General features: G+C 42.8%; 1 protein-coding gene across 1 annotated transcript; it reads right to left on the reverse strand.

The window, feature by feature from the left end:
• Window positions 1-427: 427 nt before the first annotated feature.
• Window positions 428-18,982, reverse strand: DARS2 (aspartyl-tRNA synthetase 2, mitochondrial). The gene is made up of 18 exons (XM_014943597.1): window positions 18,901-18,982; window positions 18,544-18,663; window positions 17,453-17,552; window positions 15,857-15,923; window positions 15,484-15,585; window positions 14,141-14,236; window positions 12,498-12,621; window positions 11,809-11,855; window positions 10,896-11,002; window positions 10,031-10,100; window positions 7,128-7,307; window positions 6,164-6,271; window positions 4,862-4,924; window positions 4,527-4,679; window positions 3,447-3,665; window positions 2,908-3,018; window positions 2,641-2,716; window positions 428-1,355 (listed from the first exon to the last, which is right to left on the reverse strand). The coding sequence occupies exons 2-18, from the start codon at window positions 18,647-18,649 to the stop codon at window positions 1,168-1,170; spliced, it is 1,917 nt and encodes a 638-aa protein (XP_014799083.1). The 5' UTR covers window positions 18,650-18,663; window positions 18,901-18,982; the 3' UTR covers window positions 428-1,167.
• Between the last annotated feature and the right edge of the window lie 13 nt (window positions 18,983-18,995).

Consider the following 18,995-nt stretch of genomic DNA (forward strand, 5'->3'; position numbering starts at 1 on the left):
TGAAGTAGTGTCTTCTCTTTTCCTCAGCTCCTTCACCTTCCTCCACCAACTCTCTACTTTCTCCAACATAGGCAAAAATTACATATATAAAGAACATCTACTGGAGTGCCTCTGCAGGGGGCTTTCTATACACTACAGAGGAGAGCCAAGTGGCTTGCTCTGGTAGGATGTTGCTAGAGTCCATGCTCTACTCAGTACAGAGTTGCTCCTGCACCATGGCTCTTCTGTGGGACAGGGATGAAGGAACTTGCTGCTGCATCACTCAACACAGTAGCAGCAGGTTTGCAGGACCAGGCAGAATTCACAGAGTAGCAACCTTGCTATCCTGTCACGATTTCTTGTCACATCCTGGAAGGATCAAGGGTCGTAAAGAAAAACTAGCAGCTTGTTCTTGTCGAGAAAGCCCAAAGCCAAGCTCAGTCAAAACCACATTGCCAGATAAACTTTATTTACAAACGTACAAACAACAGAATTAGCGTGCTGAAAAGCACCAGGACCACAGGCCCCAAAGACAGATCATCACCTCTTTTGACGAGTATTACGAGGACAAGTGTTGCAAGTGTTATGAACACTTCTCTCCCCATCTTTGAGTGGGGAGCACAGCTGAATATGAACTGCCCATGACAAATTCTGGGTGATCTTGTATCCTCCAACATGAGACAAGCTGCTGATTTGCTGTGAAGTGTCCAGAGCTCTTGGCCCAGCACAGCACTGCTTTCTTCTAACAGTCCTCAGCCACAAGATTCAATGATTATCAGGAACACAAACTATCCTGTCAGAGAAGCTGACAACTATCTCCTCTAGATGGGAGGAGAAATACTTTGGTAAAGGACATATAAGAAGTAGGGAGTGAAAAAAAAAATAGAACCCATCTTTTCCCCAACATGACACCACAAAGCCAACAGTCTCAATAGCCTATCATAAAATTACATTCTTTTCTTTTGCTTTTCTACTTCTCCTTCCCATTACCAACCCAGAAGGAAAATCCCATTGGGGAGCCCACTGATCTATTTCCCATTCAGTCCTGAAACCACCATAGTACAGCAGGGCTGTACTGCCCACCAGCCCTGTTCCATAACAGCTGATTTTTTTCTGAACTGAATCCAGTATTTAGAAGCTGTAACCACTTCTGGTTAAACAGATCCGCTTATGTCACTGGCTTTCAAGTCAGTTCTTTTTTGCCTCTTTTTCTTCGAGAGGCCAAGAAACCTGGATGTGATACGGCTCTAGTTCTTCTGGAGTGACATAGTCTGGAGCATTGCCCATCAGGTCTCGTCCCCTGAAGGATTTAGGAAAAGCAATGACATCTCGGATACTTGGAGCATCAACGATGAGAGAGATCAGCCTGTCAAGTCCTAGACGCAGAAAACAAATTGGTGAATCACTGCAATTATGGCCCTGTATTACCTCCTCTGATTGAGAAACATCAGAAACATGGAATAGATCATATTACTGAGGTTGAAGAAACTGAAGCAAGCAAAGCAAAAAAATTAATCTCAACCAGCAACTAAAAGGGCAGAAACACCTAGCAAAATAAAGCTTTTCAATATTACAAAAAAAAATTCCACGGCACACCAAGGACTACAAGAGAGACTTTGCAAAGACAGCATAACAAGCCAGGGCAGTTAAATTGCAGGAACACTGTCAGGGCTCCACTTAACTGCTCAAATAAAGCTCTTGGTCAACCAGTTCTGAAGGATTACAACAACTGGGAGGAACTAAAAAAAGAACAAGAGCGCCTGGGTGATTGGATAGAGGGAAATCACACTGGAAGACCACAGGTTAAAATACTAGCTTTGGTTTTTGTGGGGTTTGTTTTGCTGGTTTGACTTTGTTGGTGTCTTTTTAAACCCACAAACTTGCAAAGTTCTAGGAAAAAAAGAAAATCAGGCATTGCTGTAATGCTGTACACAGCACTGTGCTGACTTTGGAGGATGCCATTCCACAAACAACTTAAGGCAACTTAGATCAGCACTGCTGTCTCCTCCCACCCCTTCTGACTCTGGAGTTCCATCTTCTCCCTGGGTTGGCACAGGCATCCATCAAGTCCTTGCCGAGCCAGCTCAGGGAGCTAACTTGGCAGCATTTGTTAACTGCCAGTTCAGCTCTCTGAATCAGTGAGCAGAAGAGATGTGGAAAAAGGGAAGTGAGACTGAAGCAGAGGGTGAGGCTGTGGCAGCCACCCAGGGCACGAAACAAAGTACCATGCTGTCCCAGCCCTCTGGGCACACGCTACAGGAATGAGAATAAAGATGATGTAATCTTTATGAACACACTGTTTTTGTAGAACAGCGGATAAGGATCACACTTAGAGCCAGCAACATGTGATTTGGTCCTTGCATAACAACTAAATCACACTATGACACTGGGGAGGAACACCAAAACATTCTGCACCTGGTGTCAAGACCTATGTTTTCTTCCACAAAGCAGCTACAAAGATGCAACCACCGTGTGAGTCCACACAGTGTTATCATATTTGTGGTGCCAAACAGCAACACGAGAACAGCCTTCTCTTGTCAGGTGACAGACAGACAAGGCTTTTGATAACAAGCTTGAGGCTTGTTCCTGGGATCTAATATGATCACACAAAAAAAAAAAGTCACAAGACACTTGTGTCCTGGAGAGCTACAGAGCACTTACCTAAAGCGATTCCTCCATGAGGTGGAGCTCCAAACTCCAAAGCCTCAAGCAGATGGGAAAGCACCTCAGAATCCTCCTGCAAAATAATCTAAGTGTCACTGGACAAGCAATGCTCTTCCTACTAGGAACCTGAGATGAAGGTATGATGAAGCCACCCATAACTCAGGGCTGGGAGTTACATTTCTTAATCAGCAAAGCACACAAGTGTTTCTTTCAGAATTTGAAATGGATCTCCAAGAGAATATTAGAGACATCTGTAAGTGTTACCTTCAGCACTTTCTCCAGCACAAAACGCTGTTGTTCTGCATTATGAATTCTGATGGAGCCACCTCCAACTTCATTGCCATTCAGCACAAGGTCATAGTGTTGGCTACGGACCTGCAGAAAGAGATGAAAAAGCACTTTAGCAAGGCTAGGGCATGGCTGCATCGAACAACAACCTGCACACAGACAGCAAAGACACTGGGAATGAAGCCATGACATATTGGAGGCATAGACTGGTGCTGACAGAGGTGGGAACAGCACAAATCATTTTACAAAGTTGATCAAAACCTGAAACATGATATGAGTCAAATATAAGACTCCTCACCCTAAGAAACTGTTTTCTATAAGCCCCTTTTGTCAGGGGCACACATGGATATTTACCACTCAGAGTAATCTGGAAGCCATCTCTTCCAAACAGACACATACAATATGCCATCAGATCCATGAAACATCTCTTTTTACACTATAAACAGCTGTTACTTGCCTAGTTTTCCACGACACAACTCTAAAAGCATCAGCATGGCAGGCATGAAGTCAGTTACCTTTGTGGGATCAGAATAGAGGAGGCTGGTATCTGAAGGATGAGGGGCAGTGAAAGGGTGATGAGCAGATTCCAGTTCAGCAGGATTCTCTTCCTTTGGCAGGAAAAGGGGGAAATCCACCACCCACAGGAAGTGAAAAGCTGAAGGATCACGGAGTGCCAGCCCAGCTGCCTCAAGAAGGTCAGCACTCTCCAACCGTAGGCTTCCTAACGCAGAGCACTGCCAAAGGGAAGGGAGAGAATGAGACAGGGCAATTTTACTAGCAGGGAAGTTGCTCAAACACAGACCAGGGAAAGAGTGTTTCATAAAGTTCATATCACAGCCAGCATCAGTTGTAATGCATTGTTGCCTTAAACACTTTTGCCTTTTATCCTGAAAGATATCACCTTCCTGATGAGGCAGCAGCAGCCCTAGGGTTTAACAAAGACTAAGTAAGGAGCTGGAAAGTCCATTTTCTTCCAACTGTTCCATCTTCACAGAACTTCTCTCGACTAACTTCAAGCTCCACACAAATGTGGATTAACTGGGGGAGCAGAGGTAAGATCTGCACTTTGCAGACAGAGAAATGAAGGCACAGAAAGAGAACATGACAAAATTTTGGCTATCAAGCAAAGCATGATGCCTTGTCATAAACCAATGCTTGGAAGGCAATGTCTGCTGGCAAGAATACAGAGAAGAGTAGGGACAGAATCTCCCATCACTGCTGCTAATAAGCAGCTGTGTTTCACTCATCATCTGCTTACTGGAGACAAAATTACCTAGTTGACCTTGTTTTCCAATCTGTTTGATGCTTTAAAAATTAAGTTAAGGTGAGAGAAAATGAGGCACTGATTTGTTCCTGTTTTATACTCCAGCTTTCATTTCAGTTACAAGTTCTTCCCAGAATTTGACTGGGGGAAATAAAAGCAATAGGTACGTTTCATGCATTACTTGCTGTTGCTATAGCTTCAGCTCCAGAGAGACACAAATTAGACTGTGACCTATTTTTAATAATAAGAAGAATTAGACTAAGGTCAGATAACATCAAAGCCATCAGCAGCAACATTCATCACACAGAGCCACCCAAGAAATGTTTCTTACCACTTGCTTGTGTTCACCAGCTGCCAGCAGTACCACATCATCCACCTGCATGTTCAGTGCTTGGATAAGCTCCGACTGCTGCTTCTCACCAAGAAACTTTGTAAGCAAAGACTTCAAGCTTCCATCAGGCCTGCAGATAATTTCCATGACTTCCTAAAGAAGGATAAGAGTATATTCATTCCAGTGCTGCCCTCTCCTGTCTTGCAGCATCACACGCTCAGGCACCAACTCTCAGCTTTTAAAAACTGCTCTTCTACCCTCCTCTGACTGCAAGTGCCTTTATACACACTTTGTCATTCACCATTTCCAATGCCTCAGCAGTGTTTCTGTCTCACCTGGTTAAACTGGGATTTTGCAGACTCCTTTAATGACTCCAAATCTTTATTTTTAAGGTATCTCTAGGGAAAGAGCAAGAAAAGACACATTAAACATCAGCAAAATCTATGGAAAGCCCGAGCAGGATTCAAATTGACTGACTGAGCTGTTTCTAAGCTTCTCACATTCTTTTGTCTCTAGTACAAGTTCTTATGAGGGCTGTAGAATAGCAAACGGCCCACAGCATTGGACTGCAGGTGGGTATCTTCTCTAAGAGCTGCTTTCAGGAAGAGGCCCCTCTATTTTGTTTATCTGGCTGCAGTTTTTTTCCCTGCTCACAGGTCAGATGTAGGTAGTCAGCAGAACCAGATCATGCCAACTAACTGCTTCCAACATGCAGGAACAAGGTTACACCACCACACTGTTGATAAAGAAAGCATAGCTCAATTTGAAGGAACAGAAGGAAATTAACTAGGCTGACTCTCACGTGCAAAGAAATGCAGATGTGAGGACCTGCATCAAGATAATCCGTTTTTTTCAGCTACTCTAATGTTAAGAAGGGCTCGAATCCACTTCTGGTTTGCTCAAGTGCACCCCTTAGCGCCCTCTTGTGGGAAGCCAGTAACTTGCACTTTGTGCCAAAAGTAAGGAATCCCAAGGAAACCATGTCAGAAAGCCCTATTCCCCAAATAAAACTTAAGTGTTTAGTGAATTATTTTTTTCCCCCATACTGCCCAAGCTGCAAAGACGCCCACAGCCAGAAATAAATCTGCTTCCCTGCCAAAATATAGGGCTGTGCCAAATAATCTTTTACATCTACTGTCAGCCTTCGATTCGGTCTGTGACATTCTCATTACGAGACAGGAGCTGTGCCCACAAATGCAGGAAAAGCAAACATGACAAGGACATGTAACCATCTGATCTTTTTCTCACTAGTCCAGAACAGAGCTGTGCCACACCTGGCTCTATTTCAATCTCTTGCCATAGGGCACAATTTATTATTAAGATGCACATCAGAAGCCATCCTTGACAAAAGGAAGCTGAAACCCCAAGAGGCTTCCCTGTCTTCAAGGGGCCTTGCAGCTGTTTTCTTCCTCCCCTTCTTAAGGGCAATACATTCTTCCTGTTGCCTGACCACCTCCATTCCCCTCTTCTACCACCACTCAGCCCACCCTGACATCAATCACAACCAATCCCTGGTTCCGTGAACAGCACTACTCCTCCAGTAACAGCAAGGAACACTTCCATACCAACAAAGGAATTCAAATTGGTATTTTATTTATTTCACATAAACCATAAGCAGTATGTAAAGCATCACTTACCATCCCCTGAGGGATACAAATGGCTTTCACAGCACCATGTGGGTAACTGAGTGCATTCCGCACAAACTGGATGTCCAGTCCTCGTAAAAAGTCACCAATATCCACTATCTGAGAAAGGAGAGATCACAGGAAAAAGCAGTGGTGACAGGAACATGGAACAAAAATCCTGCACCTGTGTCTTAATGCCTTCAACATTGGGATATCATTTCTTTGCTCAGAAAAATCAAATAGTTCACAGAAAGAACTGAATGGGGCCAAGCTGGAATAACCATTAGGAAGCTGAGCACTGCAGAAAGATAAGTGCAAGAGAGCCAGGAAAACCTAAGGTTGAGATGGTGACAACCAACGACAGTGAAAAGAGCTGTATACTGAAAAAAAAAAACCCAAATTTAATTCCTGGGGAAATATAAGATACTTTCCTGAAAAAAAAACCCCAAAATTAATTCCTGGGGAAATATAAGATACTTTCCTGTTTTTCAGCAGTGCTCCTCTTAATACATTTGTCAATATTCTTATTTCATATACAAACAGTGTATGCACACAACTGTAGTTGGTTACCTTGAAAGTATCTTCAGGCCATTAAAAGGCTGGAGAAACCTGTCTCATGAAGCACGCACACCAGGAGTACTCTTTGGAGTGCAGCAGAGAAAAGCACTTACAGTATCTGTGGATTTCTTACTGGCTTCCGTTCCTAAGACAGTCAAGATACATTGCTTCCTAACACTCCATTATTTTTAAAATAAAGTGTTCTAAAAACACATGTTTTCCCACAACCAAATAATCAAACTCTCTCTTCTCCAAGAGATGATTACTGGTACAAAGCAGGAATGATGGGATAATGCTGTCATTTACCCAAGGTGTTTAAGAACTCCAGACAGTCATGTATGTATTATTTATACAAAAATTATTCCTCAAACACTAACAGAAAGGAGAAGCTGCAAGTTTCCAACAGGCAAACCCTCACCTTCATCCCAAAACGAGTGTCTGGTTTATCAGTCCCATAGTCAGCCAGTGCCTCTTCGTACGTCATGGAAGGGAAAGGAGTTGCAATGGACCCTCTTTCCTCAGGCCAGGAATATTGCAGGAGGCCCTCTATCAGTCTCTGGATCCCAGCTTGATCTACAAATGACATCTCTATATCTATCTTAAAATAAAAAGTAGAGGGGAGATTCCACATTAGTTAAAGGTTTGCCTTTGCGCTGCTACTTGCAGAAGTTCTTGAAAGGTTTACCTTTGCGCTGCTACTTGCAGAAGTTCTTGACCATAAAGCCAGCATAAAAAGAAATAACATGCTCCACAAAATCATAGCATGACTGCATTAGACTGAGGGTGTGCTTATGATCTCACTACAGCCTGATGACTCAGGCAACAATCTCCTCAGAGATCCGAATGAGGTAATGATGACAAGGACAGGGGGAGAAACCTTGAACGAACCAGGCTAACTCTGCCTGGGAACTCAAGGCTGAGGAATGGGATGCAAAAAGAGATTGCATCATCAAGCAGAATAAATGACAAGAGCTAGGCCTTCAGAAGGGAAAACAGGGAGAAGCTGTTTGGGTGGAGGAGGAGGGTGACAGGCAGTGGGAGCTGGTTACCTGGGTGAATTCAGGCTGCCTGTCAGGCCGCGAACCTTCATCTCGGTAGCAGCGAGCAACCTGAAAGTATCTGCAATAGTACTTTTTACTTAGATAACAATTTAAAGTACCCTAAATTAAATTTTGGATAAAGAATTGATCATTAAAGAAAGAAGCGAGAGCTCAGATCCCTTTGCAGCAGATGTTCATAGCCCTGGTTGTCCCCATCCCCTCAAAAGCATGAAATTTTGAGTGGAAACAACTGTATCAGCAGCTGTATCTATCTCCAAACATACCTTGTGGAGGCTACCAGGTGAGCTGTGTCCCAACAGGGACATACAAAACTGCTTTTCCCACCTTCCACTCCAAACCTGCGCTCTACTAACAGTAAAATTCACTCATGGTCAAGACCTGGCCTGCAGTTCACTGCGTGAACAATTGTCTCCCTCTCCTTCAATTTTATTTGAAGAAACAAGCCCAATTAAAAACTTTGCACTCATGCACCCTGAGAACGTGCTTTCCTTGTCTGTCATGCTCAGCTGCCCAACCTCATCTCCATTAGTTCTATAGCTTACTCTTGGAGAGGTTTCTAACACACACTAGATTTTCTGCCCTTCAGGCAGGCTGTGCTTCAGATCAGGTTTCTATTTAAAACAGCAGCAAAGATTTCACCTTCTAACAGGATGCATTTCTTCTTATTGGGAGGCATTATTGCTGGGGGTAAAGGGACTGGCCTAGCTGAAAAGTATTAAGTATTTAAGGATCTCTCTTCAAAACGCAAACCCCTCAGCAGTAAGTTTTGGGGAATTATCTAAAACTTCACAGATCAAACCAAGCAAACCCTGGACAGGACCCACAGAGAACAGGAGTCCAAGAAATTCTTACCTGTCCAGGCCCCCAACCATGAGGAGCTGCTTGAACTGCTGAGGACTCTGTGGCAGAGAGTAGAACTTGCCCACTTCCCTCGAGGGCACAAGGAATTCTTTTGCTCCCTAGCACCAGAAAGAAAAGATTACGAAAAGATTCAGCAAATAAGCAGCCTCAATTCACAACAGAGAGAGCACAGACTAGAACCATAAGAGGAAAGGACCTATTTTCCTCAATACGAAATTTTACTTGTGAGGAAATGGCTGTTTGTACATTACACTTTAAAAACCAAAAAATCTGTTAACCAACTTGGTGCAAAATATCCAAAGGAGGACTCTCCACCTTCTGCTCTGAGAGACTAATGCATAACAATACACCATCTAAGACAGGGTTTTAAATGCAAGAGCTCCACGTTAGCTACATCACCAATTCCTGGGCTACTGCTCTCTGTGGCTATTTTCGAAATGAAAAAAAGGAATATAAACTCAGAAATTAAAACTACTTGAGCAGTGTTACTGCAACAAGCTACTAGTTAAGAGATAAATGCTGGGGAAACAGTGCTTAGAGGAAGTTTTTTGTTTTATAATCTGGCTGTCCCAGGACATGCATTCACATGCATTCTACAAGACAGAGGCTTTATTCATTTGAAGGTTCCAAATTAAGACACAAGACATCACCTCTTCCCTTTCAGTCCCTCTACTTTTAAAAGGATCCATGTATCTTATCAGAAATTTGCACGAGCTGTTACTTAGTGCAAGAACAGCAATGAAGGCCGAGTGGCAACTGACAATAATTCAATCATGCAATCTGTGTGGTTACAGGAGGCCAAAATGCAATTCCAAGAGAATACATACCCCTGGGGTTCTTTTAAAGAGAGTTGGAGTTTCCACATCCACGAACCCTGTGGAACAAACACATGCTTCAGTTACAGAATATGCTGAAAGCAGGGAGAACTAATATGACACAAAGTGAGCTAGAGTCAGGTTACTCAGCAAAATAATCACCACACCCTATAGCCTCTACAAAATGTAGAGATTTTGCTGCCTCTAAGAATAACTTGTATAATGACAGATTTCAAGGCTCTGAGCTACCCTGATGTCCTGCCAGAACTGTTGTTGACAAGCTCCACAAAATCATAGCATGACTGCATTAGACTGAGGGTGTGCTTATGATCTCACTACAGCCTGATGACTCAGGCAACAATCTCCTCAGAGATCCGAATGAGGTAATGATGACAAGGACAGGGGGAGAAACCTTGAACGAACCAGGCTAACTCTGCCTGGGAACTCAAGGCTGAGGAATGGGATGCAAAAAGAGATTGCATCATCAAGCAGAATAACTCACAAGAGCTAGGCCTTCAGAAGGGAAAACAGGGAGAAGCTGTTTGGGTGGAGGAGGAGGGTGACAGGCAGTGGGAGCTGGTTACCTGGGTGAATTCAGGCTGCCTGTCAGGCCGCGAACCTTCATCTCGGTAGCAGCGAGCAACCTGAAAGTATCTGCAATAGTACTTTTTACTTAGATAACAATTTAAAGTACCCTAAATTAAATTTTGGATATAGAATTGATCATTAAAAAAAAAAAGGGAGAGCTCAGATCCCTTTGCAGCAGATGTTCATAGCCCTGGTTGTCCCCATCCCCTCAAAAGCATGAAATTTTGAGTGGAAACAACTGTATCAGCAGCTGTATCTATCTCCAAACATACCTCATGGAGGCTACCAGGTGAGCTGTGTCCCAACAGGGACATACAAAACTGCTTTTCCCACCTTCCACTCCAAACCTGCGCTCTACTAACAGTAAAATTCACTCATGGTCAAGACCTGGCCTGCAGTTCACTGCATGAACAATTGTCTCCCTCTCCTTCAATTTTATTTGAAGAAACAAGCCCAATTAAAAACTTTGCACTCATGCACCCTGAGAACGTGCTTTCCTTGTCTGTCATGCTCAGCTGCCCAACCTCATCTCCATTAGTTCTATAGCTTACTCTTGGAGAGGTTTCTAACACACACTAGATTTTCTGCCCTTCAGGCAGGCTGTGCTTCAGATCAGGTTTCTATTTAAAACAGCAGCAAAGATTTCACCTTCTAACAGGATGCATTTCTTCTTATTGGGAGGCATTATTGCTGGGGGTAAAGGGACTGGCCTAGCTGAAAAGTATTAAGTATTTAAGGATCTCTCTTCAAAACGCAAACCCCTCAGCAGTAAGTTTTGGGGAATTATCTAAAACTTCACAGATCAAACCAAGCAAACCCTGGACAGGACCCACAGAGAACAGGAGTCCAAGAAATTCTTACCTGTCCAGGCCCCCAACCATGAGGAGCTGCTTGAACTGCTGAGGACTCTGTGGCAGAGAGTAGAACTTGCCCACTTCCCTCGAGGGCACAAGGAATTCTTTTGCTCCCTAGCACCAGAAAGAAAAGATTACGAAAAGATTCAGCAAATAAGCAGCCTCAATTCACAACAGAGAGAGCACAGACTAGAACCATAAGAGGAAAGGACCTATTTTCCTCAATACGAAATTTTACTTGTGAGGAAATGGCTGTTTGTACATTACACTTTAAAAACCAAAAAATCTGTTAACCAACTTGGTGCAAAATATCCAAAGGAGGACTCTCCACCTTCTGCTCTGAGAGACTAATGCATAACAATACACCATCTAAGACAGGGTTTTAAATGCAAGAGCTCCACGTTAGCTACATCACCAATTCCTGGGCTACTGCTCTCTGTGGCTATTTTCGAAATGAAAAAAAGGAATATAAACTCAGAAATTAAAACTACTTGAGCAGTGTTACTGCAACAAGCTACTAGTTAAGAGATAAATGCTGGGGAAACAGTGCTTAGAGGAAGTTTTTTGTTTTATAATCTGGCTGTCCCAGGACAGGACTTGCATTCTACAAGACAGAGGCTTTATTCATTTGAAGGTTCCAAATTAAAACACAAGACATCACCTCTTCCCTTTCAGTCCCTCTACTTTTAAAAGGATCCATGTATCTTATCGGAAATTTGCACGAACTGTTACTTAGTGCAAGAACAGCAACGAAGACCAATTGACAATAATTCAATCATGCAATCTGTGTGGAGAAATTTGCACGAGCTGTTACTTAGTGCAAGAACAGCAATGAAGGCCGAGTGGCAACTGACAATAATTCAATCATGCAATCTGTGTGGTTACAGGAGGCTAAAATGCAATTCCAACAGAATACATACCCCTGGGGTTCTTTTAAAGAGAGTTGGAGTTTCCACATCCACGAACCCTGTGGAACAAACACATGCTTCAGTTACAGAATATGCTGAAAGCAGGGAGAACTAATATGACACAAAGTGAGCTAGAGTCAGGTTACTCAGCAAAATAATCACCACACCCTATAGCCTCTACAAAATGTAGAGATTTTGCTGCCTCTAAGAATAACTTGTATAATGACAGATTTCAAGGCTCTGAGCTACCCTGATGTCCTGCCAGAACTGTTGTTGACAGAGGACTCCATATAGCTTGAAAAAATTGTTAATTCTCTATCCATTTTGAACTAGGCTCTGCTTTTCCGAAAAGGATTTCCTGATTTTAGACATACAAAAGGCCTATAAGAAAACCATTCCTTTGACATGCCTCAAGTTGGGTGACCAAAAGAGGGAAACTACCTGCAAAAGGCCTTTTCTCACTGGATAGAGCTCAATTGAAACAACTGGTTTGTAGCATGCTAAGAGATCTCAATATACTTTGTTCTTCAGGTCTGCCAACATCCCTCTGAAGGCGCCACTGCAAGCAGACATGTCCTTACTAAGCAGGACCAGACTGGAGTAGCAAGCTGATTGGCAATCTCTCCCAGCAATAAGAACAGAAAAAGGGAGGGCTAAAATGTTATTTGCTGCACACTGTTTTCTTCAAGTACTTTTCTTACCGTGCAGGTTACACAGATACTCCCGCATCCTCATCACCATCTGTGACCTCAGCCGCAGGTTGTACTGCAACCGGGAGCTACGCAAGTCCAAGTAGCGATACTGCATCCGTAAGGCCTCTGATTTCTGAGGAGATAATTAGGGTTAAGAGATAAAATTCAAATTGCACGTCCAATGAAGCTGCTACTAAAGCCACAGGACAAAAGGGGCTATAAACGGATGATGCTCTATTGCCACAACCCACCCGTTACCCACAACCTACAAACATCAGCCACTGAGAGTGTTTCCATGCATGACAATTACTTTAAAAAAAAAAAATTTGTGGTTTGTGTTGGTTTTGAGGTGCTGGAGCGGGTCCAGAGAAGGGCAAACCAACACAAACCACACATTTGAGGTGCTGGAGCGTGTCCAGAGAAGGGCGACAAAGATGGTGAGGGGTCTGGAGAATAAGTCTTATGAGGAGAGGCTGAAGGAACTGGGGTTATTCAGCCTGGAGAAGAGGAGGCTGAGGGGAGACCTTATTGCTCTCTACAACTGCCTGAAAGGAGGGTGTAGAGAGGTGGGGGTCGGTCTCTTTTCTCAAGTCACAGGCGACACGACGAGAGGAAATGGCCTGAAGTTGCACCAGGGGAGGTTCAGGCTGGATATTAGGAAAAATTTTTTCACTGAAAGGGTCATCAGCCATTGGAATGGGCTGCCCAGGGAGGTGGTTGAGGCACCACCCCTGGAGGTGTTCAAAAGACGGGTTGATGTAGTGCTGGGAGGTATGGTTTAATGATGATGCTCCTTGTTTGTTGTGTGGGTGTCTATTTTTGTCAGTTGGGTTGACGGTTGGACAAGATGATCTTTAAGGTCCCTTCCAACCTAGAAGATTCTGTGATTCTGTGATTTACTGTGCTAATACATGTCTCAATAAAGCTCTGGATTTCAGGTCTCCCTATTCTCAGTCCATTGCAACAGACTGTAGCAATCCTACTTGCAACTTCTAAGCAGAGGATTAGTACCATATAGAGAACTAAAGGAACAACTAAAGGGTGATACATCCTTATTACAGACAGGAAAACTAAAGCAGTGTGGATGATGTGTCCAGGACCTGTAACACAGAAGCAACAGGACCCAGTTCTCCCAACTGCAGCACCAATGTATTAGCCAAAGATTCAATGGTACAGAGAACATCTTCTATTAACAGCGATGCCACTCCTATACCATAAAGTCTGCATTAAAACTAACCTCTTATAAGAGTGTGTACTTACAGAGGAAGAAAATCTTCCTCGCTGACAAGACAAAGTACCCCAGCCTTAAAACACAGCAGTGCATTGGCAGGTTCTGTTTCACACTCTCAAAGAGCTAGCACAGGCTGATTTCTTTCACTCATCCCTTCACCATCTGTTCTTACAGTGCTATTGGAAAACTCTGTGCACTGGAATCGTTCAAGCCTTGTTTTCTGCTTTAATTTGAATTATAAATACATCCTCAAAGCTAACAAGCAACACCCCTACTTTAAATACCATCCTTCCCCCAAAGCAGAGCTGGGAGAACCAGATGAAGCTCTCAGATGCTTTGCCATCGCCCTAGACAAATTCCCAATTCATTGTAATGCCACTACCTTGGTTAAAAAGAAAAAAAAGAAAAAAATTAGAGACACCTTGATAAAATCCTTGATTTCAAAAGGTAGCTTCTTGCAAGAGTTTAGGACCTCTGCAGTCTCCGCCTTCACTTCAATATCCCCTGTTGGCATTTTCTGGAGTAAAAAGACAATTAAAACAAAAAAGATTCAAAATTTAGGGAAAACAATTGAACAAAGGTATTTCACAGATGGTCAGGGGAAAAAAAGAAACCCATGTGATTATCCTCCCTGCCTTCTTAACACCGTATAACTCGGAAAACTTCTCTCAAGGACAGATTTCTCCTAGTTTTCCCTTCTGTTCAGAAAAAACAGAAGTCACCTTGTCACCAAAGATGGCATGTTCTTTCCCAGTAGCATACTGATCTCTACAAGAAATAAAATGACTTTTCCTTTGCTTCTCCTTGGAGGACATGTTAAGCACAGAGCAACAGTCAGGCACAGACCCTTCTAGGGCACGTGCATTTGGAGGAAATACTAGTTCCATTAACTTCAATGACACCACGCAGCATACATTTTAGTGTGCATTAGCAGCATCACCGTCAGCCCTTAGTAGAGTCAAAAAAGGCAACTTGCAAGGAACTTCTCAGAACTTCCAGTTCTGTACATCAGTTCTCAGAACTAGTTGTTGTCTTCTTACAACAGACAGCTTGCCCCACTTAGCACTGTGCCACATCAAAGTTCATTTGATCCTACAGAACTCTTTCTATTTAGCAGTGGAAAGCATACACAACCTTCCAACAAAATGAGAAATGATTAAAAGAAATAAAAGCATTGCTTGAAGCCTGCATTCTTTATGGACACCTATAAGCAGTCAGAGCAGAGTTATGCTCACAAATCCAGGTTCTCTTTTTAGGCTTGCCAGTGATAGGATATGCACAATCCTGACAGATTTATCTATGGCAGATTACAGTAAAAGCTGAGGAATGCATAACATTAAAAATATATTCAAACTCTCTTTCCTATACAATGACAACAGCAAAATCTATTCTGAGTGAGAAATAGGTCACCACAAGCTGTGCAGCTTTTGATGACAATACTTATTTTCAAGAAAAAGCCTGAAAAAGCCAACAATTATCCTTTCAAAGGGGTGATGACAATACTTATTTTCAAGAAAAAGAAACTCTCATCCACACTTTGAAAGCTTGAAAAAGCCAACAATTATCCTTTCAAAGGGCTGGAATACAATTTAATTCATGAGTGCCCATTAATGTGCTTTGAGGTTCTCCCAAATCGCATGTCATAGCAGTTATTTCACCTGACATTATCATATCAAAGCTATGACAGAAATCCCACCATAATCCTACTATTCAGTGCTCTTTTCCACAAGGAATAAAACTCCTAAGAGATTCCACCATCCTCACCGGATTCTCCTGCCCGGGGGGCCGAGGGGACACAATTCCAGTCACTCGCACAACAGACTCCACTGGGGCATTAGACAAGAGCTTCTTCACATGGGCATGTGCCTGCAAGAGGATGACAACATTTCACTGAAATTCAAAGATGCTCAAAGGCCTTATTTTTCAACAGCCTGTTTGAATCATCTATCACTCCAGAAGAAACAGCATTAACGTTTCTGTTGCAGCCTCAGATCAGGGCTCACATAATGCTTAAACCTACTTGTGAGTCAGATCACTCTGACAAAGTACTTTATTCTGCTCTCCATGTCTGCTGGACCCAAGCTACCAAAGGAAAAAAAATAAAAATAATAGGAACTCATATTTTGGTAGCACTTACCTCATCCTGTGGAATGATGATCTGGGTCAGTCCCTGGAAATCCCTCAAAACCAGAAACAGACCTTGCCTGTTCCATGAAAAACACAAAAGGAAAAAGTTTTTTCAACAATTCAGTAGCCTTCTGCCTTTTAAGCCAAAGCACATGACAACTAGCTACTTTCTGTACTTTGTGACTGATCTCAAAGCATTTCCAAGTAATGCACATACAGATACTTTTACCACATCTGAATCTAATCTGAACAATTCCTTTCAGATTTTGCCCAGCCACAGACAAACAATGTGCAAATAACCAGGAGAGGCAGAATTTTAACTTGGAACGTTAATCCATGTAGAACAGGGTTTGTGAACACGTGCAATTTCCTGCTGGGAAACATTGTTCAGATAAACACAATTAGATGAGTTATAACACTAAAGTTCACACGGATACAAAAAAACCCACCAAAATCCAACCACAAAACAAGGAGAACACTAGTCCCATAAAAAGTTTCACATGAAGAAGCCACACTCCTAGACCCAGAATCATAAATCCTGATTTCTTCAGCTGCAGTACAGCCAGCTACCATCATACTTAATCCATCAAGAAGCTGTCAAATGGAACACGCTCTGGCTGTCTTTAAAAGTCTTTAAATGAGACTTTAAAGTCTCATTGCAATAATCTTAACTCTGGTTCCTAGAACTCCACCCACAACTGTTCAAAGATGAGATGCTAAAAAAAAAGATAAAATCCATGCAAGCCATCACTGGAGAACAACGCTGGATAAAAAGCAGCTTCTCTGGACTGTAAAACACAAAATACAACCTTTGATATGAAGAAATTTCAAAGCCATGGTACCTATCTGCATTTTACAAGCACATACCCAGGATATGTTGGAGCATCCTCCATGCTGTATGCAGACACACTTTTTACCCTTCATTTACAAAACATTAAACTCTATTAGGAGTGATTATATCACACCACCTAGAGCAAACTGTTAGAATTAACATTTTATCCTCTACTTACTATCTTTTTTTAGCATTTCTTTTTTTAAGCAAAGCTTGCATACTTCAGAATTGCATCATTAGACCCTATAGTTGAAAAGGCAAACAACATCGTTTACTTAAAACTTAAGGACACTATATAAAAGAAATTATTTGCTCACAGCTGTTAGAATTGCTATGAATATGCTATTACTTCCCTCCTATACACGAAGGGTAATAATAATTAACTGCTTCACAGCATTGACATGAGGATCAATTAACATTTTCTCCTATACATGAAGGGTAATAATTAACTGCTTTACAGCATTGACATGAGGATCAATTAACATTTCTATGAAACTCTGAAATTTTAACTTCTGATCTGACACAGTTTTCAACTGTTTTACTGGCTTCAGAAGTGACCACTGCAAGATACATCAATTAACATTTCTACGAAACTCTGAAATTTTAACTTCTGATCTGACACAGTTTTCAACTGTTTTACTGGCTTCAGAAGTGACCACTGCAAGATACGAAAAGATAACCTGAAGCATAAAAAAAAGCATTTGAATCCAGGCCTAGAGCACACATTGCACCTGGCAAATAAACATCTCTACTGTCACCTTGGTTCGCATTTACCTTTGATACTGAATCCATCCATACAGTGTGACCTCTTGTCCCACATGAGCAGAACACAGCTCTCCACATGTATTGGTCCGAGTGACGAAACTATTGAAGTCTTGAATAAAAATAGTAAATTATTTTGTGCCTTTTGCAGACAAACAAGACAAAACAGTTATAGAGTCCCCCCAACACTAACATAGTTTAGACACCTATGAAGAAATTACTCTATATAGCCCCACTATGACTGCTTTAAGATATGAAATCATAAATACAACATGAAATGACGCTAAACAAGTTTTTAAGAGGAGTTATTTCTGTGTCTCAGTCAAACTTTCACACAGAAATCTGAACAGTCTTGCTGCAAACTGTTGCCCCGCAAATTTCAGGGGGAAGAGAAGGAAAAGCTACAGATCAATCCTGAGGCATGCTGACAGTTCCACATTTGAACTTAGAAGACAGAAATGAGACTGAAACATAATGGCACCCACCACATCTGTGTAAATTGAACAGATTCCTGCCTGCAACTACTGATACAAGACCCAAACCGTGACTAAAGAACTTTCCACAGACCCCAGCAAGCCTAGCATCATGACTTAGTTGTAAAACCAAGCACATCACTTATGAAATATGCTAGCATTTCAGCTTGCAAGAAAAAATCTGAAGGTCAGTACTACCTAGACATATATATTTGTATATAGTTATACAGACCAGTCTCCCTTGCTACCTCCATCACAGCCTACAGGCTGCAAAGGAGAGGACAAGAAAGCTCATTTTCACACTGGGCACACTAGCCCTAGTGTTTACAGATTGCGTGCTACAGAAGAGGGAGGAAAAAAGCAAAATAAAAACTAAAAGAATTAGACAAATTGGTTTTGATGTACTTTCAACCACAACTCATTGTAAGATGCCAAAAGTCAAATAAAAACATGATTTGGAGAAGATGTTTCAAAAATGAACCAGTGAAAAGAATTTATTGTGAGTGTGCCTTTAGGCTTCTCTGCAGACTACCCTGACCTGGGTCGCCGGGAGGGGAAAGAAACCAAACAAAACCCACCAAAAACCCAGAAGAGGCAATAACAGGGACAAGACAAACACCTGTTTCTCACCTGGAGCCGCCGGTGCCGACACAGGGGCTGCTCGGTGCAGAGCCCGCCCGCAGCCCGGCCGGGCCAGCACCCTGAACAGGGGCCGAAGCAGGCGGGGAAGGGCCATTTCACGGCCTGCACCTGAACGAGAAACCAGCAAGTCGTTAAAAATAAAGGCGCAGAAGGCAAAGCGCCATCCCCGGGGCCTCAGCCCTGCTCTGGAGCCCCAACTCCCGGGGGAGGCCTAGACCACCAGCGGGGAGCAGAGCTCCTGCTGCCGGGGACGGGAGCGGTGGAGAGACCTCCAGCTGCAGCAAGCGGGTCGCCTCACTGGTAAAACTCGTTGCCTAGGGGCTCGCTAACAGAAACCTTCCTCACCCTGAGCTGCAGCTTGGCCAGAGGAACTTCACCTCACCCCGCCGCCGCCACCTTCTTTCCCTACTTCCGCCCGCCACAAATATGGCGGCGGGGGG

Source organism: Calidris pugnax, unplaced genomic scaffold (assembly GCF_001431845.1).
Source record: "Calidris pugnax isolate Ruff unplaced genomic scaffold, ASM143184v1 scaffold63, whole genome shotgun sequence".
Lineage (NCBI taxonomy): Eukaryota > Metazoa > Chordata > Aves > Charadriiformes > Scolopacidae > Calidris > Calidris pugnax.

What these genes read in the sequence shown, in the direction of transcription:
- DARS2 (XM_014943597.1), bottom strand. Translation starts at nt 18,649, where the DNA reads ATGGCCCTTCCCCGCCTGCTTCGGCCCCTGTTCAGGGTGCTGGCCCGG. An exon ending in CAAAATCCCAGTTTAACCAG is followed by an intron (nt 4,680 to 4,861) that starts GTGAGACAGAAA and finishes ATCCTTCTTTAG; the next exon opens with GAAGTCATGGAAATTATCTG. An exon ending in CTGGTGAACACAAGCAAGTG is followed by an intron (nt 3,666 to 4,526) that starts GTAAGAAACATT and finishes TCCCTTTGGCAG; the next exon opens with TGCTCTGCGTTAGGAAGCCT.